General features: G+C 43.5%; 1 protein-coding gene across 3 annotated transcripts in view; it reads right to left on the reverse strand.

The window, feature by feature from the left end:
- Positions 1 to 20,656, reverse strand: part of kat6a (K(lysine) acetyltransferase 6A) — a 33,465-nt gene extending 12,809 nt beyond the window's left edge. Inside the window, exons 1-7 of one of the 3 annotated variants that reach the window (XM_037097290.1) lie at positions 20,287 to 20,656; positions 17,378 to 18,883; positions 4,611 to 4,719; positions 3,421 to 3,536; positions 2,601 to 2,682; positions 2,195 to 2,309; positions 1,589 to 1,905 (exon numbers count right to left, since the gene is read on the reverse strand). In XM_037097290.1, the coding sequence (XP_036953185.1) occupies positions 1,589 to 1,905; positions 2,195 to 2,309; positions 2,601 to 2,682; positions 3,421 to 3,536; positions 4,611 to 4,719; positions 17,378 to 18,127 (1,489 nt within the window). In that variant the 5' untranslated portion in view covers positions 18,128 to 18,883; positions 20,287 to 20,656. Of the gene's footprint in view, positions 1 to 1,588; positions 1,906 to 2,194; positions 2,310 to 2,600; positions 2,683 to 3,420; positions 3,537 to 4,610; positions 4,720 to 17,377; positions 18,884 to 19,348; positions 19,618 to 19,915; positions 20,103 to 20,286 lie in introns of those variants that run through there. The other 2 variants (XM_037097291.1, XM_037097292.1) reach the window with 2 other exon arrangements.
- Positions 20,657 to 24,235: the final 3,579 nt, after the last annotated feature.

A 24,235-nucleotide genomic window follows, 5' to 3' on the forward strand; every position in this document is an offset into this window, starting at 1 on the left:
TAGACGGGGTGCCAAGATGTAAAAAAAATCAATCAGCAGACAACGGCCACAGTGGGCAGACGTTTAGCCATTTATATATGATCAACAGTTCTTAAAATTAAGACTGATAAACACTATTTTCTCTTGTTTAGGTGTCCATGTTAACAAGTGAATATGATTTTTTTGCGGCATGAATGTTTCCCAAAATACAAGTAATCATATCACCATAAATGCCAATGGGACCAATGCGTCTGATGTGATTTAGTACACACATCTGCTGGTTTTGAATCATTACTTGTTTTAAAATTCAAGCACTTTCAAGGTTCCTAAGCCGAAGATTTCCAGACTCTCCAACCCTTTATCACCACATCTAAATTGTTGCCATAAATGCAATGGGGAAATAATGCTATGAATCAAATCTATCTTTAACTTTGTATGTTTTGTCTCCTTTTGGCAAAAAGTAACCCTCAAAATGCAAGTAGAGGGAGGTGGAGATAGTCTAACTATCACTGTAAAAGAAAGTGAATGAAAAGAATAATTATAATCAACTACTCAACTACAAGCAAAAAGGCCACCAATGGGACTCAACAACAAATGATGGACAAGGCCGAACATCTTCGCTGGATCATTCAGACGATATGATCACTAACATGATAACAATTATCACTTTCTTTATATCATGATTATCATCAATACATGATATTGTAACAGGACTAATTCACCATATTCCCAACACTGAAAACACAACTGTTTACAATAATGAAATTATGCATTTTCAAAACTTTACAGTCTTTGCAAGAACCCTGTGTCTTTTGAAAACTTTGTTTGAGAGCATGAATGAAGCTGCCTATTGGTTGTACAATAACATTTTCAAACTGGGTCAAACCCAGACCATGGTGCCAGTGAAATTTGAAAAGAACGTTCATCAAGCCTATGCTCTGTCACAGTTATTGTCTTCCACTGTGCTGTACTTAAGACTGTTTGTGTGTGTATGTGTGTGCGCACGCGTGTGTGTGGACCATGAAATTTCAGAGGAAATGAAACTGCAGGAGGCCATTTCATATTACAAAGAAATTCTTTTTATGCATAAGCAACAATTTTGGTTGGTCTGAAATGACAAATCAATAATGTAACATCAAGGCTGGATCAGTTTTAAAATGGGACACTGAGGTGCAGTCTATGCATCACGATAACAGCTGGTCGTACAGAGTCTGTGTGTTAGCGAACCATCTAGCTGACAACCTCTAATTGGGTCTGATAAAAGCACTTGGTTGTATACATGTAGATACACCATTTTTATCATGCAATGATGCTGATGGCTCATTAAGGTGCAACTAATGCAATTTAGGTCATACAAGCTTGTGTGATGTCAAAAGCCTAGTTATAAGCTAAGCTGTTGCTATATACATATCTTAAGTTGCTGTTCAAAAGCTTTTCATGATCCATGTCAAATACACACACTTTCAACATTTTGTACACCGTTTGTAAACTTTGTACAACAACTTTTTGTGACAATGAAATACTTATGTTACAGATACAAAAAACGTCATTAGTTTTATCTCCAGTGTCAATAAAGTGATGTGTGCAAAAGCAGAAAAACAATCCTTACCCCCTCTATCATCTCCTTCTCCTTTGCGATGTGCCTTCTTTCGGATGCGGCACTGCTCAGAGTAGTCCACAACTTCCTGTCGTGCCTTGCGGCCCTCAGGCGACGGTGTGAAGAACTTTGTCAGGGCGTCAATAAGGCCCTTGGTCTTGTTGTTGAACCGCAGGCTGCTCTGCGACAGATCGTCGTCATCTCGCAGCGAAAAAAGCAGTCTGTCATCACCTGGGTAACCCTCGCATGATGAGCTAGAGGATGAGTTGGCCGAAGCTGAGCGCTTTCGCCGACCACGCCCGCCCAGTTTCTTAAAGGGCCGCCCCGGCCTGCAGAGGAAGTGAAGAGTCTGGTTAAGACTGTGTCAGGAGGTAATGCAGCTCTGCTTATGGGACACAACTGAGCCCACACTATTGTTGTTTTATAGGCTACAGATATTTATAAAAGAGAGGAGAAACACTAAAACAAGATAAAATAGCTGTAAGCTCATTCTGGAGTGTAGGCGTTGTAGCTGTTAGCTCGTCTGCACTCTGGTGAGGCAGAAACATGGCATCTTGCTGCGCCTCTCCTCTGCGCTGACATTGAAGAAGATGCCATTAGCTGAAGGCAGTTCTTTACCTGTTCTTGGGCCGCCCCAGCGGTGCGTTGTAGCGCCGTTTGATTTGTGCTGCCTTTTCATGTAGAAGCTTCTTTCCCTTTTTCCTGGGTTGGCAGATTTGACAAATCCACATGCCTGGGAGAGAGGGAGGGAAAAAGCACAGCTTCACTTACACTGAGGTGGATTAGACAAGACAGGCTTTAGCACAGATACCAACATGCTCTGGGACGTATCGAATACATTAGCACTTAATGGTGAGGCATTAGGTGCTCTATTAGAGTTAGAAGCAACAGCATAAGAAATCATTCAGTGTGACTACAGTGTCATTTAGAGTAGTAATGTATGAGCCTATACAAGTTGACTTCATGTGGGCTGTAAATAGGAAAGAGGTTGTGATGAGTTAAAGGGGCAGTTCTGTTCATTTACCTTTTGGCATCCGCGTAAGGGGAGGATCACAGCACTCCATGTGGAAGCCCCTGTCACAGGAGTCACAGAACAACATGTTGTCCTGCACAGAACACACACAAGTATCAATTAACAAAGTCTTAAGAAGTCTTTATGAGCTGGTTCAACAGGAAGGTTGCCACAATACCAGGATTTTACACAAATATACCTGAAACTTGTTACGTCTTTGGTTATCTGAAATTTTTTTTTCTTAATAACCTGATTGTTTGATTGAGGAACAGTTTTCTGTGTTAATTTTACCTCTGGTAATTCTGATACTACCAAATGCAGACATTGCATCATCTTGACTTAATTCAACAGAGAAGCATTGTAACTGATAAAACAACATGAAAGCTAAAACAGTATACTGGACCAAAGAGTGTTATTCAGTGAGTCAATTCTGATGAGCTTTCCATATAAATATTTTTTTATATATTAAAGTGCATTTAAAATATTTTATTTATGAATTTAACAAATAAAGTCTAATTACACCATGGAAACATCAACCATGACCCAGTTTGAACCACTTCTTTACTTCCATTTCATTCTCCGTCCTCATAGATGGCAGTACGCTGTGCATTTTGTCTCACTGTTAAACCTCCATACAAACACTTGAATAACAATGATACCTCACTTGACAAGTAAGAGAAACGAGTGAAATCATGCAGAGGCTGACTAAAATAGCTCAATCCCAGGACCACAGATATGTCTATCACCATCTCTATCTGGCACTTAAGCAGAGACGAGAGCGTTCACAGGCACTGTGAGGCTGCCAGTCCGCCATATTCGCTCATCCACTCACCGCATTCTTTCCTTGATCTTGACAGCTGCTGCAAGTCTTGCATTCGATGCACTGCCACCACAGAGCCTTGACTCGCGCTGTGAGCTCTGGGGAGAACTTGAGACAGGACGGGTGGCCTGCAGGTAGAAAGACACGCATACACAAACAAGTGCGTCAATGTCACAGGATTTTTTCTGTTGCTGCTGACTGACAGCCATGACCCACTTGCATCATTGTAGGAGGGGAAAAAAGAAGCTCCTTTTGGAATTGAAAGCCCTCACTGAATCAAACCTGGCTGCGTAAAGAGTGTTCAAACATAAATGACAATCTGTCAGAGCAATGCTTTTGCTCTGTTTGAAGACTAGCAAACAAAACGACCTCGTCTGGGACAGAAACCCGCTGAGGAAAAAGAGACGAGCAACACAATCTCTGCTCTGATTTCAGGAAGCAATGTCAGGCCTTAGTGAGAGTACTACAACTTCTGCTAGAGAAAATAAGATTGTTCTGAAAATATAGACCAGAGACAGTTTCTGTGTATTGAACCTCTGCGTTCATCAGGTTTAAGTATGGCAACCTGTGGGCACAGGTAAAAGAAAAATTACAAAACTGAACCACTATAAAGAATATAGACTACATTTCTTAAAACAAAAAAAGAAAAAAAAAAACAGTATTCGAGAAATCTGAAATGGCTGAAATACAAAAACGTTGGCAGCTTAAATGCAATTAGTGAAAGAAGTTCAAAAGGCAGGGAAAGCGTAAATTTGCTTTCAGCACAAAAACTTCAAGTATCAGTTGAAGTTAAAGTGCTGAGAGGAATTCAAACTGTGTGAGGGGGAAAAAGGGATAAATTGAGATGCATGTGTCAGCTGAAGCATAATCACTTAAATCAAGTGAAGTCTAAGTCAAAACAAAGAGAGGTGGGGTGAAGTGTGCGTGAGCGCAATGCATAAAAAAAAAAACAAAAAAAACCTTGTTTGCGGCTTCATAATATTACACCTCCAGAATGTATGCTTATGATTGTGCTTTTCTGTTTCTTTAAAACATAATAAAACATTACTAGACAAAGAATTTAGATTTTATTTAATTTAACTAATCATATCCATGTTACTATCGTGATACTTCAGAAAGATATTAAAGTTTATCCAAGTCGTAGACCAAAATAGGTGCTAGGGTGTTTGTAAAGGCCTTACTGGTCATAAAGGAGCACTCACCACTATTGCCACAGTCAGCGCAGGAGATGAGTTCCTCCGGCCTCTTATCACGATTCTGCTCCTTGGTCCCCAAACAGAAGCTGCAGATGGGGATGGGCTCTGCCACCGGCTGGCAGACGGACAGAGCAGACGGGAGAGGGGGACACAGGAGAGGGGAGAGAAAGTTGAGACTGTCAGTCAACTTAACAGCTTAATTGGACAAATGAAAACAACAAAGTGGCCTTGTGTGTCCTGCCACAGTGGCTGACAGTGGCTGTGTGTATCACAATGACACCATACAGCATGTGGATCTGTGAATAGAGAGTTTAGGATAATGAAGAGCATGAGAACTTCTGCGATGAGCAAGCTTACATAATTTATGTGACGTGTCATGTTAGAGGCTGCCATCGTGTGTCAGTGTCTCTGCTGACTCCTGCACTGTTTGATCAAACGCTGTAGCTCGGTTCCTTTGGTTGTACTGGCTGAGGAGTTTAATTCCACTGCACCGTGTCCTATTTTGACACTTACTGTGAAACATGCCATCAGACATTCAGTTCTGGGGCTGCATAAATCTTTCAGTGTGTCCCCAAAAAACACAATCCATGTCAGCAGGTGTGTACTCAAGACAGAAAACAAACACATTACCTGATGCACACACAAGCACAAACCTAAGCAAGGTTTGTGTCCAGGAAAACAAAAGGCAGGATAACACTAAACATGATGTTAGACATCAAATAGGACTTGTGTGTCCAATAAAGCTGAAAAATCACATCCCTGAAGCACTGCAGGTGCACTTCACACAGGCGCTAACAGAGGGGGGAGGGGCCGTGGGGTGACTCTCCTTGAAAGTTGCTGGAGCCCTGAGGGGAAGTGGTAGCTTACTGCTACCACAGAGTACACTGCAGTGACAGCAACACATTCTCTTTACTGCTCAGCAGCATCCAGCAGATACAAGTCAAATTGGTATGATAGTCACAAACATAAAAATCTTCATACTGTGCTGTGATATTTACAACTCGCATAAAGGTGCTGTATACAAATTAATTTTAGCAGCATCACATGCCAGGATTGTGTTTATAAAATCTGTGATAGGGTATGATGACTCAACGTGCCTATAAAACCCCCTATGACCTTTTCCTATCATATTTTCATATTCATATCATATTCAACAGTGAGTGGATTGAAGATTGAAAACAAAATAGATCTCTTTAAATGTATGCAAATTTAAAACGTAAAATCATCAACAGCTCAGGAAACCAGCTGCTAATATCATCACCGGTACAGCCAGTTGTTTTCACAACCCTGATTCCAAAAAAAAAAGTATGCCGTGTAAAACATTAAACAGAGTGTGATGATGTGTGAGTCCTTTTAGACATACTCAACTGAAAACGGTACAAAGACATTGTTATTTAATGATTTCCCTCATGCACTTCATTGATCTTTGTAGATATGTGTTGAATATTCTGAATTTAATGCCATAACGCATAATAAAATGGGACAAGGGCAACGAAAGACTGGGAAAGTCCAAAATGTTCTGTTTGGAACATCTCACAGGTAAACAGGCTCATTGTTAACAGGTGATGGTTTCATGATTGGGTATGAAAGAGAAATCCTTAAATGGCTCAGTTGTTGAGGTTCACCACATCGTGAATCACATGATTGTATAAAGGATATTACAACGTGTTCAGGAACACTTCTTAAAACCGCTGAAGGTAAACACACAATGACTGCATTCTGATTTTATTCACGTTTAATGCAACGTCTCAGCTTTTTTGGAACATGGGTTGTAGAAGTCACCCTGCGCTGAATGAAGCACATCTGTGTGTGTAATCAAGGTGAGGAGAGTAAATTAATGTTAAATACACCTGCATCTGGAAAGCTCAACTGATGCAAAGTCAATGTTGTTAGAAAAACCATGTAATGGAGCCCAAGAATCATTCTACTAAACAAATCTGAGTTTAACAGTGCCAATCAAAACAAAGTATAAGAACATTTCCAGGCACAGAATATCCTCTATGAGCACAGTATGTTCATTAGAGAAACATGTAACTGTTGCACAGGCTGCTGAGAGCAAGCTGTCCTCTGTGTGAGAAGAGCACAAGTGATCGCCACTCTGACTGAGCTGAAGTGCTCTATTTCTGAAATGGCAGGCACAAGGGCTGCAAATCAGTCAATCATCTTATATCACACAGAATTCTTTTGGAGATGACCTGTGGATGCTCTGTGGGGTTTTTTTGTTTGTATTAAGCAGGAAAAAGTTGTAGAATATAGCAAAGTGGAGTTCATTCATTTCCTCCGATATGACTATTGCATCATCTCTTTTGAGGCAGAAACGATATATCGAGCAGCCCTAGCAGACACTGTGCAAAGGACCTCTTCTGCCCGACTGTTTCCACATTCTCAGCTGCATGGTAGCGCAGCTACAAAGCCATTCACATGACATCTGAGGTCTCATTTATACACATTGTGTACGCATATCCTAACAATTATGCAGATTATATAATAATAATAATAATAATAATAATAATAATAATAATAATATCAACAATGGTATAGATGATGATGATGATAATAATAAATAATAATAATAATAATAATAATAATAATACAGTTCATGGGAACTAAACTTCAATAAATGAATCATGTTAATGTGTCAAACTTTCACTTTCAAATGATATCCGTCGCAATCATTTTGGCAAGTGGAACAGTCACTCTGATCGCTGTAAACATATGAATGCTGCACATCCACATAGACATGTAACCTCCACCTCACCAACCAACACCACCTTCTTTGTGCCAGAAATGTGTTTTTTCCTAGTCTCTCATTATGGCTAAGATTTACTGCAAAGAACCATCGCTCAACGGCTCATTTCATGAGGCACCAGCCATTTATGGTTGAATGTGGGTGTCGAGAGTCCGGTACACGAGGCGGATCCATGTGCACACATTTCCAGGTTGATTTGGGATCTATATAAAGGAAGTTGCACATCGTTGGGCATATGCCAGGTTTTATAAATGTCTTTATTTTTTGGCTTTTGGGCACAGGTACACTTTGTTTTATAAGTGAGACCCTTGGGCATGTGGATCGGGATTTTGGTGGCTGATCACTGATTGGTGGAAGCAGTACCACTGATACAGATTGCCAATTACAGATCAAAAGGACGTTTCTTTACTTCTTGTGATTCAAATTTGTCATTCACAAATGGATTAGTTTAGTGGCATTATAATGTTGATAAAGTAAACAATTATATTCAACATATTTTATAATAAAAAAAGGTACTATGCCACATACTTCAGTAACACAGAATTTGGGAATAAATCTGTTTCTCAGTCTCAGTTGTCACAGTCTTTGTGGTGGTGTATTTGTGCCCTGAAGTCAGTACTCACCCATCTGGTCACTATTTGTATCTGTTTACATGAGTGTACATTTTGTCAACTTTCAGTCAGAGATGAATGTAAAGTATCTGTAACTCCACACTCAAAGTCTACTCCAGTACATTTATTCATTGTGCTGTGTAACATTAAACTAGAGTTCACTGTTTAACACTTAATGTTCCTCTGAACAGAAACTGTCAGCTCAGCCAGCTCTCATGCTGTAATGTTTGAAACAAACAGCATTGCTTTGTCCTCTCACACAAGACGACAGAAAATATACTTTTCACAAACAGACAACCTCAACTGATAAATTGAACGGACTACTTCTGACTCCAGCAGAGTGCGTCTCCTTCTGCAGTTGTAGTAGTCCACACCACTTTGTCAGTGCTAGTTATCATCACTAGCTGGCTAGCTGTGAGACGTAACATTACGAGAAGTGTTATGTGATATTAGTCCACCTATCCCCTCAGTCACAAACAGCTTGCTGGCATGACCTTGTTAATAAATTGCACTGGTTAAACCGGGAGGACACTGATAATCCATCTTGATATTGATAGAGGGAAAGTTAGTTAGCTGTTAACAGCCAGTAAGCGGCATAGTCCTGTGATGTGTGTGGCTGTGACATTTTCGCAGCGCACAGAGAAACTGTCTGTGTTTATCGGCTCTTCTGCTGGGCCTCTATAGAGACCCCCGGTTAAAATTTTCACAACTCACATCGGTTGGTAATGATAATTGCCCAATCAACTGGAGCTGGACTGGATAAGACAGACTCCAGATCTCAATCCAATACAGAACTTGATTATTCAAGTTCATCTGCACAGATTGTTTTGACCTTGACCTCCTCTTTTTGTGCTCAGTGTCAAAAAGGCCTTATCAAACCACAAGATAAAAAGCCTGCGGCAGATGAATGCTTTTAGAGACACAATAAAGTGGTTTTCTTTGTTCATGCTTAAGATGATTTGCTGACCAGCTGTTAACTTTCCATTGAGACCAGAGAAGAACATTCAGAGAATGCCTAGTGAACTTAGTTTCTTTTGACCCTTGTAAGTTAGTTTACAAGGTAAAGGTCCACTTTGTAAGAAAGTTGATTTCTGAGTCTCATTACTAACTGGTCGAATTAGAAAATTTAGGATTGTAGCGGACCTGACCTGCAATCCCAAAGTCTCAGTGTTTGACAAATTGGGATGGGACTAAAAGGACATTTAAAATATAAATAATAGCAGCTCATTAACATGTCCATAATTATTTCACACATTTGCGCCTAACGGAGCATCCAACCAAACACAGGCAAACCTGTAGTCAGCCATTGATATTGTATCAGGCTCACGTGTGAATTGAGGTGAATGTGACTGTTTCCCAAAAGCTCAGTTTTACATGAACAATTAGATTTAACCTTAGATGTGCACACAGATTCACAGAAACCGCAGTCTGCACCTTAGCAGTAGGGACGCCCGACCAATACCAGTATCGGAAATGCCTCTGATGCTGGCATTAGCAAGAACAAACAGGGCAGTGCTACTTGCAAGCAGCAATGTTCAGGTTTTTGAAGGGAAAAATGATATTGGAACATCTCTACTTAGAGGGTGTTTTCAAAAATCTCTGTTGAGTGAACTAAAACAGTCTGCATATGGACAAGAGTCGAGAACACAACATGCACCAAAACCCATCAAATTTTATTTTATTTTTTCTTTTCATTTAAATGGGGAAAAACAACGACATGACATTCACTAAGGATGGTGTTGCGAGGAGGACAACAGTGTAAATGCACATAGCTGCAGAGAGCTGGGCTAGGCAGCAGGTCCTGGAAGGGAGGAGACAGGGACAAGAGCTTGATTTATTGGGTTCATTTCCTTCTGAGTCAGGCTGCTTCCAACATGCCCCGCTAACCCTTTACCCACCCACCTAACAGCGCAGCGACAGAGAGAGAAAGAGAAACAAAGGTACAGAGTGAGTGAGTGAGGGAGGAAGGGAAGAAAGAGGTAAACAGAGAGGAGAGGGTTGTAAAGAATAAAAGGTGAAGAGAGAGGCAGATAAGCAGAGACACGTAGTGTGCAGAAAAGGAAGATAGAGCCTTACTGGAGGATAAATGTCTATCAGCAGCAGCTCTCCATTTCTGAACCCATTTTACATTCTCACAGGTTCAATTATATGAAATAGTGATTGTGTACTGGGTTACACTTCAAGATTCCAAAACAAGCCATTATTCATCTCCCTATGCACAATGAAAGTGGCTATATTGGTCTGCAAAACAAACTAACAGTCGGTGAAGAGAAAAGGAAGTCAGCCGCGAGAAGAAAGGAAAGAGGAGGAGGAGAGGAGTGTGAAAAAAGACAGAGCGAGGACAAAAATAAGAATCCAGAGGGCAGGAGAGCGAGGGAAATGGAAAGTGTAAAGAAAGAGAGAAAATCTGCAGCAGCAGTCCTCCGATCAGCCTGCGTGCGACCAACACCTCAATCATTCCTGACGCTTAACCCCTTCCCTGCCGCAGGAGGTCAACTGCTCCCACTCGCCCTGTGAGCGCTCGAGTAAACACGAGCCAACAAGCGAGCGTCGCCTTTCACGTGCACAGACAGCTTGTATTGAGACACGCGTTACAGTGAGGCTTCAGTTACTGGCTGCCACTGTAAATTAATCCCCAACAGATACTAAAAAATGAAAAGCTAATCCTCCCTCCATGACAGGGATATTGGAACAGCGAAACACAATCCTCAGATTCCTCCCGAGAGCAGTTTTTCCTCCCGGTTTCAGCCTTTTCTACCTCAGCCAGTGCTGGCTGCCAGGACTGTTCTTAAACCACAGAAGGGCTCAGGAAATTTCTCACATCGACTGACTATTTGAGTTAAGTGTCACGGCCGTCATTTGACTTGAGATGTGTTGTGTATGTGTGTGTGTGTGTGTGTGTGTGGGGGGGGGGGGCGTGCATGTCTATTTTGAGCCTGTGTGTTCATGCTTTGGCATGTGCTCTTCTTTTTTTCCTAACGTAAGGAGGATTCAGGAACAAAATCTTGTTCCGAGCCAAAAAGACACGCCTTGTGGCAACTGTTCGCATCCAGCTGCAAATGACTGGGTGGACTTGAAATGCCAAACAAACATGTCTTACAAGTTACAGGCTCCTCTACAAACACACACCTACATGCTAACGGACAGGTGACACAGCTGACACACCCACTCATGCTCGATCGCTTCAACACAACATTGTTAAACACACTCCATGTATCCTGTAGCATTGTACTCCAGTGTTGGCCTAGTTCTCTGTTTCATTTTCAAATGGTTGAAATTAATACTTGAGGCAACATACAGCATTGTTTGAAAGATTGCACAGGGAGATAATAGGTCATAGAAAACAACTAGTGATGGCCCGGTTTCCCCTTTATTAACAGGCTTCTGTTATCCAAAGACAAGAGGACATGAGACAGGAAGGAGGGAACAATGGAGGAAGGGCAAAAGGAGAGGGAAAAATGTTGGAGGAGGAGGAGGAGGGGAGAAAGGATAAAAGGCAATAGGAGAAAAGAGAAAGAGGGAAAAGCGTTGCTGTTGTCCTTGTCTCGTCTCAAGTCAAGGATCTCATTAACATGGGAGCCCAATCTCAGCACCACCACCCCCCCACCACCACCACCACACTTCCCTTCTGGCCGCCCCCACCTCGAATACAAACCCATTGATCAGTGTTACAGGACATACTGTGCTAGCAGAGACAACACACAAACACATGCATTGCAAAAGTCTTTAAAATGTACTCAGCACTGCTCATCGTGAGACAAACAATGAAATATTTTCCTATGAGAACGCACAATCACGCATGCATAGATATTCAAGTGAAATCAGCTGAAAGTTAGAAGAGGAAACATGATGTTTCAAGTCTAAAATCCCTGTAGACCCACCATCCTGGAAATGAACCACTCTACATTTCCCTGTGACATCTACAACAACCTGAGGAAGACCTTGTGTTGTGCCAGCATGCCCTGCCTTCAGCCAAGCATCACTCTCCATTAAAATTGAGGTTAGCCAGGGAGCACAAAGCTAAATCACTGCATCAAACCGAGCGAAGCCTGGCTGTGCTCCAGCCGTCACTTCCACAGCTGCTCAACACATTGGCTCTATTTGTGGGGTGGTGAGGTTAGCCATATGCAAGGCCTCACACAGCTACACTTCCCGTGCCAAATGCCATTCACATCACAGTCACTGGTGAGCTCGAGGTAACTGCTCCCCCTGGGCTCTGACACTGCTGCTAATGCCGTTTCTATGGACTTGTGGCTAGCAGTGTCTGTTCTCCTGCGGGCAGTAAGGTCAAATTGGAACACCTTCACTGAAAAGACAAATGACTTCTAAGAGTACACACAGGCGGAGCTTTGGCACAGTACAATCACACTGTCCGGCATCTCTTTTGCATGTAGTGAAGCAACGATTTGTCAATTAATTTGAAGTTGATCACAATAAAATTCATCAACACCTATTTTTGATAATAGCTTGGTCATTTGAGTCCATTTTCAAACAAACTTTCCAACATTTGCCATTTTAAGATTAAATGTGAATATTTGATTCTTTTGTTTCCTATTTGTTATGACAATGAAGAGTGGGTTTTGAACTGTTTCTTGGTCAAAAGAAGCCAGTAAAGGACGTCATTTTGAACCCTGACAAAATGTGAATGATGCACAATTTTTTGATATTTTTTATGATAAACCGATTAAGCGTACACGGGTCATCATATAATCACAATGAAATAATTGTTTTCTGTAGAGCTGCAACTAATTGTTTACATAGTTGATTACATTCTCAAAATGGCTTGAAGTCCAAGTACTGGGTAGGGGTGTTACAATCCATCGATCTGGATCCATGTATCAATTTAACGATCAACAATCCAATGTGATCAATGCAAACATCAATCCCTATTATCATTTTTAAGATGATAAATATACCTTGGCACATCTGTATCACCTTGTCCATTGAAGCACAGCTCCATCCTAAACATTCAAAGAGTCAAGAACAGCCTAGACCAAGATGATGAAGAAATGCTCAGAGCAAGTGTCACAACTGTTTTCATGATATTGTATCATATACATTGCAGGCCCCTGAACTGTATCAAACCAAATTTGTGTAATGGCAGACAGTGATAGTGGCAAACATATTGATTGGATAACCATATGATATTGAATATTGCGTCACGACCACATCTCTGATTTAGACCAAATAATAATCTGTTATTCAAAGCTGCAAAAATCCTTTGCATTGTCTACTTATGGTGCAGCCTTTTTGCATGCAACACATACCTCACTCTTGACAGTTTTTTTTATTGTATCTAAAGACAACTGTTAACTGCTAGGTCTGTTCATTATTTTGAGTAACATCACTAAAAATAAACTGCCAGATACAAATGGCAAGATTAAATTCCACCAAAGTTAAGGAAGAAAATATGGTTGTCCTGATTTGTGTGAATGGATTCTTCCAAAAAATTAATGCCCTGTAGTTTCTCCATTTCTCTGCTGGTGTGTACCGCTAAATGTCAAACAAGAACTGGGTCTGTGGTAGCAGCGCAGCATGAGGTTAAAGCTGGTGCCTTCAAAGACTGAAGCCTTTTTAACTTTTTAAGCACTAATAATGGGTCAACTGAGGCCAGGGTTCTGGCAAAATGGAAACTGCCTGTCAGGGAAATGGAGGCAAATAAAAGAAATTCTACGCCTAAAAGAAAAGTGGCAGTCCAAAATCTCAAATTTGAGAAAAGTCGACAATGGAGTCACTGTAGACCATTTCATGGCACCAAACTTAGTAATTTTCCTGGCATTCCTGTGGTGTAGCACAAACCCTGAGAAAGCTTCCATCCAACCAGTCAACACACAAAATCATCTCCTGTGCCTACACGACATGATGTAGCAGCAACGGGGGATGGGAAGAGAAGCAAGGGAAAAAGACGAAGAGGAAGGTTGCACCAAAGGCACATAATCGATGTCTGAGGGCATTTTGTATTCACAGTCCTCTGAGTGACGATACATTATGTCTTCACCTTGAGCAAACACACGCAGAGTTAATGTGTGATGTCAGAGGGAGGGGGGGGGCGATCCAATACCAGCAAAGTGGAATGAATTACAGTGAATAAATATATCCATTACGTTTCATAATGAGCTGCCTAATGTAGCTGCTACAACCACTACCAGCAAAGCAAACATTAGGTGCAGGATGCCAGTCTGTTAAGGGGTCAGTGGGACATTTTTGGAGGGAAATCACTACCAGCCTAACACCATGTACGGGCAGAAAATGCAATTGCGTTGCTTTTTTCACACGTCCTCACCATGACACTGCACGTCGACATCGAGAACTCTGGTTCACCTCGCTCCAGCTGTTGAGGAGAGGGCAAACGCGGGGCAGTGAGATTGCTCTTGCCTATTATGACGGGATGAACATCACACACACAATATAGTCACACAGATATACACACAAAAGCTTAGCGTCAAGCCCATCCCACCTAATGGCCATAGCCTCATACTGCTAACGGGCGCTCAGGGAGGCAATGAGGTTTGCCATCTATGTATCCGTGACCCCTGGTTGACTTCACTCCCCCATTTGCCTCCCCCTTCATGACCTGGCAATGGTACCCTATTAGGGTGAGACGGGGGAGACAGAAATAGGGTCTGGGATCCCGTTTGAATGGAGCGATGGAGCGCTCTGACACAAACACCAGCATGTTGAGTACACAAATCTCCCGCAAATGGGGTCAAAGCCAGTGCTTAGCCATTTGTTTTGATTTTCCTCTCCCCCTTCTTGCCTTCACTCACACTCTCTCATACTCATAACTGTTAGCAATCATGCGAGGCAATGTTGCGATGATGCATCAGCAGAAGAGCAGGAGAATGGAGAAGAGTGATCATGCAACACCAAAACTCCGTCTTCGGTGCGCAGTTACTATCTCTTTGACGCACAGACCACTCACACAGGCACCGACTGACATACATCAGCAACACACAAATAGGCACTCGCAAGACGAACATGACTGAGCTGCAATTTGGTCGCATCCTCTAGAGAGATATATGAAGGCAACATCACAGGAAGGAGAGTAAACTGGCTTGTGTGAATGCCAGACACAAATGTCAGCTTCCTCTCTGCAGCTCCTTCATGGCCGATGTGACCTGAAGATGAGACAAACAACAAAACCTCCCCATTCACGTCCACTGGTTTCTATCAACAGATTACTTATTTCACTGGTGTAACAGGGTGGCATTTGTTTTAAGGCTAAATTGCTTCTGTTTAAATTCACTTTCTGCCAGTGCTGAGCTTTAATTGAATGGGTTTGAAAAGGGATTACTAGAGACGATTTTTGGTGCCACTGCAAATTCAGATATAAGAGAGTAAAAATTCCCAAATCAATGTATCGGTAAATGTGACTAAAACTTTACCATCGAAAATGGAAGTACAATGAAAACTTAACTTGCAATTAAGAATTATCCAAAGCGTCTCTTTGCAATTCCAGTCTCTGTAAATCCAAAGTTTTCATATTGGTGCATATTGGGCAACAGATTCACTTATATATCACTTGTGATTTAGAGCTTATTGGGACAATATTAAGAGGATTCAAATATAGATTCACTTGTATAGAAACATTATTTTCACACTGAGGTATGCATAACTTTGTGTTTTCATTTCTTTGTGTGAGGCAGAGCAGCAGGCCGATCAGTGGCTGAGTCAGAAGGAGAGAGGAGGTTGATCTCTGCACGTCTTAAGAGGTGGACCATCTGCAGCCAAGCAGGTCACTGTGTTAGGCAGACCCCATGTGACTCCAGCCTGCTCTCTACGCTAATCCTACTTTGTGTGTATGTGTATGGGAGCCCTTACCACCAGCTTCTGTGGCTGCATGGCCTTCTACACACACATGCGCACACACAAGGGCCAGATAAAGCCAGTAGCCAGTCAAAACAGTGTTTAGAGCCTGTGTAGTGTCTTTCATGTCTACTGGCTGTCTGATAACCTAAGTGACATATGATCCAATTATGGGCTACTAGGTTGGCATATAGCAGTGAGTTGTGCCAAAGGGTTTATTTACAGGCAGCTTGTTGGAATCTGCAGAAGAGGATTTATGACATGTGAACTGTGTGTGTGTCAGCATGCCCTCAGTTTGTGTTATGTCTGTGGAGGCCAATCTGCATTTCTATGAATGCAGTTGTATGGTTTCATATTTGTGTGTATGCATGTGTGTGTACACGCGTCCGTAGCCCTTAGAAGCAGAGGGTAACAGCCGGCCGCTCTCTCTGATCAGGTTACAAAAGTGGGTGTGTTTCTGCTCTCCTCTGTCGCCTGCATGTCTGCCTCTCCCTCTTTCTTCTCCCTCTATGTCTCTGCCTCTCTCTCCCTTTCTGGTTACAGAGGCCTGGAGCTTGCGTCATCCCGGCCTCTTCCTCTGGCACCACTACAGACCACCTCTCTCTCACTTGTCTGTGTTACTCCCCTTCCTTCTCTTCCTTTCTTCCTCCAATCTCCTGACAGGTCCTGACAGGGAGCAGCCCTGCAGCTGGTCCACACTCCCTACAGGAGTCTGGGAGCCATGTGACTCTGACTTCTTCCTCCACATCTGCCACCTCCGCTGCTGAAAACTGGCCCACGAGCCGCCCACCCAGCATCACTCTGGCATTGCTCGTCTGGACCAGAACACACACACCTGGGATTCTGTCTCTCATACATCAGCCAGCAAGGCAATGTAATGCTGACCAGCTGGGTTCAGTGAAGTCTTTCTAACTATACTCTGACCTGCTCTCCAAAACACACGCTGACAACATCTTCAACACACAGAGGTACACTCCAGTTGGTGGAGAGATGCTCACCCTGGCATCTTCCCCATCCCTTGTCAGCCACTTCTAAAAAAACCTGCAAAGTGCTATCTGTTGTAAACCAAGACACGATATTCTCGATGAACACTCACAACTAACATTCGCACAGTGAAAAGACCTGACTGATCTGTAGTAATTACAGTCTTGTAGTCCACAACCACTCTGAACAGGCAGAGAAAATGCAGTGCAAACATCTGGGGTACTGCCAGCTGATAGATCTGGATGATTCTCAGTCTGCAGCAACAATTGTGCAAGTGGAATGTGTGTTTTATGGCCTGCAAAATCACCCAGAAAGGGAGTTATGTGCAATTTTTTTTTGGTGCTCCAAAAAGTTTTACTTGGAAGAAGACATAGTACTGATTCTTATTCCAAGTAACTCAACGACAGTGGCAGTTTCAACAGGATAGTAGTGATTATGCCACATATGTGATGCCAAAAGACCAAAGAGCCACATCCGTTTGACCTGCCAATAATGCCTACAATTAATGTGTCAAAGTGTTTACTATTGATTATAATGTAACAACATGTGTAAGTCTGGGGAGCATGCACACAGTTTTTCATGTCTGTTTGTGGTGAGGGTACATTAAGAGACCTTAAGAATACCTTGTCTTTCTCATGGGGCAACAACCGGACAGGTGGGAGTGATTCTAGAGACACCGTCCCGGTCCCGTCATCCAAGGTGCTGCTGCGGCTGATGAGCTGGAACAGTGGACCCTGCTTGACCACGCGTCCATGAGCCACAGCCCTCTTCAGGGCCACCCTCAGCTGCTGGTGGAAGAGGCCGGGCCCCATGGAGCCGCTGCCTGACAAGTAGGCTGCCACATCAGCCTGGCACTTAAGAAAGCGTTCAACGTTTTTTAAGGTGGAGCCGCCAGGCTCATGGAGCCCCTCCAGTGCCCGTTTGATCAACTTGTTCCAGTCGAGTCCCGGTTTCTTCCCTGAATGGGAGTGGGAGTGGGAGTGGGAGTGGGAATGGGAATGGGAATGGGAGTGGGAGCTACCACCACCACCACCGCCACCACCGCCACCGCTGCTGCTGCTGCTGCTGCTGCTGCTGCTGCTGCTACCTCCTCCTCCACCAGAGCCACCACTACCTTTGGGCTTGGGCAGAGCTAGGCGCCCAGGGTTTTCAGGGTCCTTGTAAGAGTTGAGACCTTTGTTGGTGACCTTAAGGATAGTACCATCCTTGACGCTAAGCTCCAACTGCTCCAGAACTGTCTTGCGGTCCAGGCCATGGGACATGGAGACAGCATTGCAGATCCGTTCCTCTGATGGTCGTTGTTTCTGCTTCTTCACCTTCTTGATGGCCTCTAGGATCCATTGGGTGTACATTGGGTTGGCCAGTTTCACCATTGCTGCAGCCTGAGTGGTTGCGGGGGCCCTGAGGCCTTACCACAATGACCACAGACAAAAAACAGGAACTGTAAGCCAAGGAAACACCTGGCCTGCGCCGTAGCGCCGCCGCCGCCTCCTCTTTGCCCTCTACCTGCTTACTATCCCTTGTCCTGGGGTCGCACAGAGAGTCCCTCAGAAGCTGAGTATGAGCAGCCCGGTAATGAGCAGCTGACCATAGCACAAACCCCCAGAGCCAACCCCCCACCCGGGAAAAAAGCTGTCTACCCACCACCTACTCCCAGCCAGGTGAAGGTCCCTGGCGAGAAGCAGGGGGAGTGAAGAAAGGAGCAGGTGTATTAACAATTTAAACTCCCAAAGCAAAAAAAGTTAGGGTAGAATAGATGTTGACAAAAAAAAAGGCTTTCACAGAAATGAGGAGCTTTCCACTTTGTCTGTTGCAAAATAACTATGCATGGACAACGGCAAACTCGCCAATTCTCAATGTGAGGCGTGGAAGATGATTATCGTCTCCAAGACGTGGAATCAGTGTTTTGATGATAAAGGTGAGGGTAAATCTGTTTTCCACAGAGTATAAAATTCCACAAGATTTTTCCTGCATCCACGTTTCCCCGTCTTGACGTGTTCTCTCTCGCCGTCTTTCACTCCTCTAGCAGTCAGGGCCTCTCAGCTCTGGGACAGAACAGATATCTCACTCCAGGGAGCAGCAAGAGCTGATCACCTTCATGCCTACTGCACTTCCATAGCAGAGGAAACCTGCACAGAAAAAAAGACAACAGTGTTTAGCAAAACCCTGTGTTATACGTTATTATAAAGCAACAGGTAAAAATGGTAACAAAGATGTCTCTAAACAATGATGAGTTTGATGATGAGGTGCAGAAACTTTGAAGAGTGTACTATAGCACTGGCAGATCACAGAGTGCCCTCACACAGATATAAACAAAGCAATGCACATCCTTAGAGAGCACTGCAAACAAACCTGGACATTAGGAAGACCTGCAGTCCATCTACTACTATGCATATTAACAGCTTGCTAGACATTTCCGTATACATCCATGTGGTTGAGATATTTAATGGCATCTAATGACAGAAACCAAAGACAGTCTGACACAAGTAATGCCACCACATAAGCATGCCCACAGCCTCCAATAAACGCTAGATATGGCAAAAATGTGTCAAATAAAGACTGAAACGAGGACGTACGAAAAACGTAAACATCACCCTAAAAACTGCACGAGTGAGCTGACCACTGGGCTACTGGGGTTGCTAACGTAAACATGATGCAGTCAAAACACAGACTGTTAGCAAACATTAGCTGAGAGGCTAGCTAAAAATCACTACTAAGTAAATTGCCGCATTGCCAAACAGTCTCCTGCGATGCTGTTCACGCTCACTGATATTATATTAGGCAGCTAAATGTCTGACAACAAGCATTCCCGCTAACAGCTGTTGTTTAGAAAGCTAACATTTGGAGCTAGCCAACGAGCTAACGTTACGATTATGTTACTAACGTTACCCGCTAACCCGAAACGTAAACAGCGTGAAACGAGAGGTTAGCCAGCGCTCCAGCTCCAAAACAAAACATTTCCTCCTCCGGCCGACATTTCAGACAATACAAACCAGCACACCGCAGCACACACAGCGAATAATCTCATTTTGAATGTCATTCAGATATCAACGTGAGATCGCGGCCTTGTAAAAGGCACAATGCAACTTGCAGACGGCCATCTCGGCTAGCGGGCAAGTGCAAAAATGAAGATATCATAGCCGCGGATTCTGCAGTATTACATGCTTCGCGGCCTTTCTCTCAGCCTTCGGCCTGGGCGATGAGCCTCTGCCCGCTCAGACGCGTCCCTGCGAGCGGTCCCCACCTCGCTGACTTCCTCCCTCCACCAACCGCCCTCCCACGTAACGCTACAGCCTGCGGTGCGGTGAAGACAAGGCCGCTGGAGCGGAGTAGCTAGGCCTCGGCTCCCCCCTCCGTACCCCCCACCCACCTCCGCGATCATCATCCCTCCGTACCCCTCTCTCCCTCTACCTCTCGCGGTTCCCCAGAAAGCCCGAGCTGGTCCGGTTCTGGTTTCCGAGGGAAGCTCGGGTAAAGCAGACCGTGTAAAAAAAATCCCGTGTCCCCCCATCCGGCTTCCGCTACTACTCACCGGAATTTCGTGTCGAGCCGCCGAGGAGAAGGTGCCAAATCCGTGCGAAACGGAGACAACAACAAGCCTAAAAATGCAGCCACAGACCAGGGGTTCTAGAGCCGACGCCATCTTTGAGTGAAACAGGAGCACGGCTGGTGGGGGAGGGGGGAACACTGAACCGTCAGGCAGGGCCAAGGGACCGTCTGCATGGTGCGAGGCGAAGATCCAGGGGAAGAAAAATCCACTGCAAGGCGCGGGGGGCGGCGGCGCTGTGCTGTTGCTATGAGAGGGGTGTGGATATTGCTTGAGCACATGAAATGGAAGAAAGGGACAGATGGTGGTGGTGTTGGAGGGAGGAGAAAAAAAAGGGAAAAGGGAGGATAGGTGTTCTCGCATTCTCTGCTGTACTACAGCCACACGGGGGGGGGGGGCGATTCAAGGGAGAGTCTGCATTTTGCCCAGAGGTTGTAAAAAAAAAAAAAAAAAAAAAAAATCAAAGCCAATGAGCGTGCCTTAACGTTAGAGGGTATTTAAAGATCAAAGTGAGACACCCCTCCACACTGCAGTCTATTGTGGCAGCTGTGTGTTTTTTAAGCTGAAGATGGGAAGCCAGCCACACAGATCCCTCCACTCCCAGGAGATGATCAGATGTTGCCTTGTAGCTATCTGGAGTATTACACTACATGATAAAGCGTGTTATTATCTGTCTATGCAGAGTGGTTCACTGATGCACCGCTCCTCAGACTGTGAAGCAGAGTATTATCTCAGCACCAAAGGAAAATTATTACGTAAACTGTCTGCAGCCGATCCACTTTGTTGCGTTTCATTAAGTGACAGCTGAGACTAACACCCTTTTCCCTTATAATTTATGTCTGGAGAAGGGAGGGTGTTGCGCCATGAATCACAGCATCTGGTGACAGATGGAAGCGACATAACGCAAAGGTTTCTCTCTCAGTGCATTTGGATCTTCAGAGTGCTCGATATTAAAATCAACACTGGACACTTACCGGCCTAATAAATGTTGGAGATAGATTAAAAACTACCATGTAAAAAGTAAGAATATATAAAGTCCCATTTGATTTTTGAGTCTCATTCCCAAATCCTCAAATGCTGACGCTTTGGGTCGGACACATCCCAGTGAATCAATATCTTACGAGTTGGGAATGAGACTCTAAAAATCAACTCGTCTGACAAACAGAACCTTTAAGCACTAAGAGTTCTGCACACAGATTGATGAAGTTTCACATGGAACAAATGGAAAGAATTTACCTTGGGGGGGGGCAGCACAACCTTCTTGGTATTCAGAAGAAAAAAACAATCAATAGAGAAAATCTGATTCTTGCTGCCTCAATTTCATGATCATGGTGATACAGAGGCACTTGTGTCAGAAATCTGGCAGCAATCTTCCTTTTCTATTACAGCCTAATGCTGAAAGCTCCCTGGGTGGAAATTAAATTATCTGCAGCTTTGTGTAAAGTGATGTGTACAGCAGTCCTCAGAGGCGCATTATAAAGTGTCTTATAGGGAGCAATTAGACCTCAGGTTTTTCCCATGTTGGAGGGTATCCTGTGAGAGGGTGAGCTGCCGTCAGCCCAGTGGTGATCAAATAAAACCGGTAAGGTCACACTTTACTCGCTGTTTGTCTTGCACTTCTTCAGGGACGGGTAAATCACATTCCAATGACAAGGCACTAATTATAATTAACGGTAGTGTTATTACACAGATAAATAGTGTGAAGCGTTCAACACATGAGCGGCTATTAGTACGCCTCCCGAGGACTGACATATTACATTAGGGTGTACAGTAGTCCAGCTAACAGATGGACAATACTCGGGAGAAGCTCGCACCACATCCATCGTTCACCGCCATGAATAAGTAATGTTGTGTGCCAAAATCCACTGCAGAGGCCATGTTCACCAGTACACAACAGCAGAAAAAAAAAACTAACCTGTGTGGGGCAGGATGGTGTAGGAGGAGGAGGAGGAGGAGGAGGAGGAGGAGGATAGGGTTTTTTTTCACTTTAACTGAGATAAGATCGTATTGATTTTCATTCAGAGGTGTAAGTTGATGACTTTCACTTATTCCAAATGTGTGCTGTTTGGTAATTAGGGGACTGAGGGCAAGGATTTAAAGGAGGGTTAATTAGCTTAATCTCAATTTACGGTCGTCTTTATTGACGTTAACTCACCTTTATAAGATGTTGCAGATTGCTATGGGATGACTCACAGCATGTGCCTGCTTGTTCCAGCATTATGAAAGTCATGTATGCCGCTTAAAACTATTTAAAATAGGGGAGAACTGAAAGGATGAGTTGGTTAAATAATTACTTGGCTGTCAGAAAATTAATAGGCAACAGTTCCGATAAATTGTTCAAAGGAGTGGTCTCAGAGTTTCCAGATGTTCTTGAGTTGCATGAGAAGATTGATACACTCTCATTCCAGCCAGCAGCTGGTTATTATAGTTTAGCATTAAACCATAAAAACTGGAACACATGAAAAATCTAGCCTGGCACTGTCCAACATACCAAAATCTAACCAATTAACACACAGGAGCAGTGATTTTTAAAGTACTCTTGGAGAGTCCAGCAAGTCACCCCTCCCGGCCACAAAACAGTGCCACACGTACCATTACATAAACCTCAAGTTGTTACTGAAATTGTGACTTAAATTTGTGTCATATCATGCCTATTAGTGAGCCTTAGAGTTGCTGGTAGGTGGATTTTGCTACTTTCTGTTCAAGCCATCCTATCAGTTTCCCTGCTTCCAAGCTTTATACTAAGATAAGCTAACCGGCTACTGGCTTTGGCCTCACATTTAACAGATAAGTATGTAAGTGTTATGAATCTCTCACAGTGATAAGGAAAAAGCATATACATCTCCGCCACTGAAGTTACATTTTCACCTGTGTCTGTCTGCTGGTCATTTGTTTGTTTTGTTTGTTTGAGTGCATAATTTAGCAAAAACTACTGAACAGATTTCCAAGAAACCTGGATGGAGGATGGGTATCAGCCCAGAATAGACCCCATTAACGTTTGGTGCTTATCTGGATAAAGAACATTTTTTCTCAGTTTCTTTAACATAGCGTGTTTTTTGCCATTGTTGCCAGTTTCTCAGGGGATAATGCATAGATCTTGAGGAAAAAATCTGGTACATTTAGGCTGGCTAGTGTCAATGAATGAGTATAAAATGGGACTGTTCAGCCTTGGCGGAGGTACGTGCACTGCTGAAATGTCTGCTTTAAACCAGTGTCTTTGAGCAAAAAATGTTACTATCTCTCCGGTTCAAGATTTTAAAATGTATCAAATATGATGGTTGATAAAAAACATTAGTTATCTGTGACCCGTATGTGTATTTATGTTTAAGTAACATGTAACATGCTAAAAATCTGTTCCCATTTTGAAATGTTTAGTTTACATATGAACAGATTTACTATCATCTATATGCTTAAAATGTGTTGCTTCGGGTAATAAACTTTACCCACATCCTAAAGTGGATGTTTTGGTATGAGACCCTCAGCTTGTCTTCTATCTTTGGTGGAGAAAAGGAGACAAGTAATCCTTTGCTTCCTTTCATCCCCTTAATCCCTCCTTTTTTAATTTCCATTCTCCGAGCATCCACCTGCTAGGGGCCCCGAGCCCCCCAGCAAGCTGCACCAGTGTCCACCTGCCCCCTGCATCCCTCACGCATGTGCACACAAACACACACACACACACACACACACACACACACACACACACACACACACACACACACACACACAGACATCCTGCCCACCTGATGCACAGCAGCACCTCCTGCTCTCCAGGCCTGCTGTCGGGCCTGATGGCTCTCGCTCTGCTCCGCTTCTTCCTGCCTCCGCTTTAAAAACTGGACCATCGCCAAGCCAAACAAACTTACGGCATCCCATTCAGTTAAAAAAAAAGCAATATTTCATGCTACAATTACCATGCTTGTTTTGTTGTTGTTGC

This window comes from Acanthopagrus latus, chromosome 5 (assembly GCF_904848185.1).
Source record: "Acanthopagrus latus isolate v.2019 chromosome 5, fAcaLat1.1, whole genome shotgun sequence".
Classification (NCBI taxonomy): Eukaryota; Metazoa; Chordata; class Actinopteri; order Spariformes; family Sparidae; genus Acanthopagrus; species Acanthopagrus latus.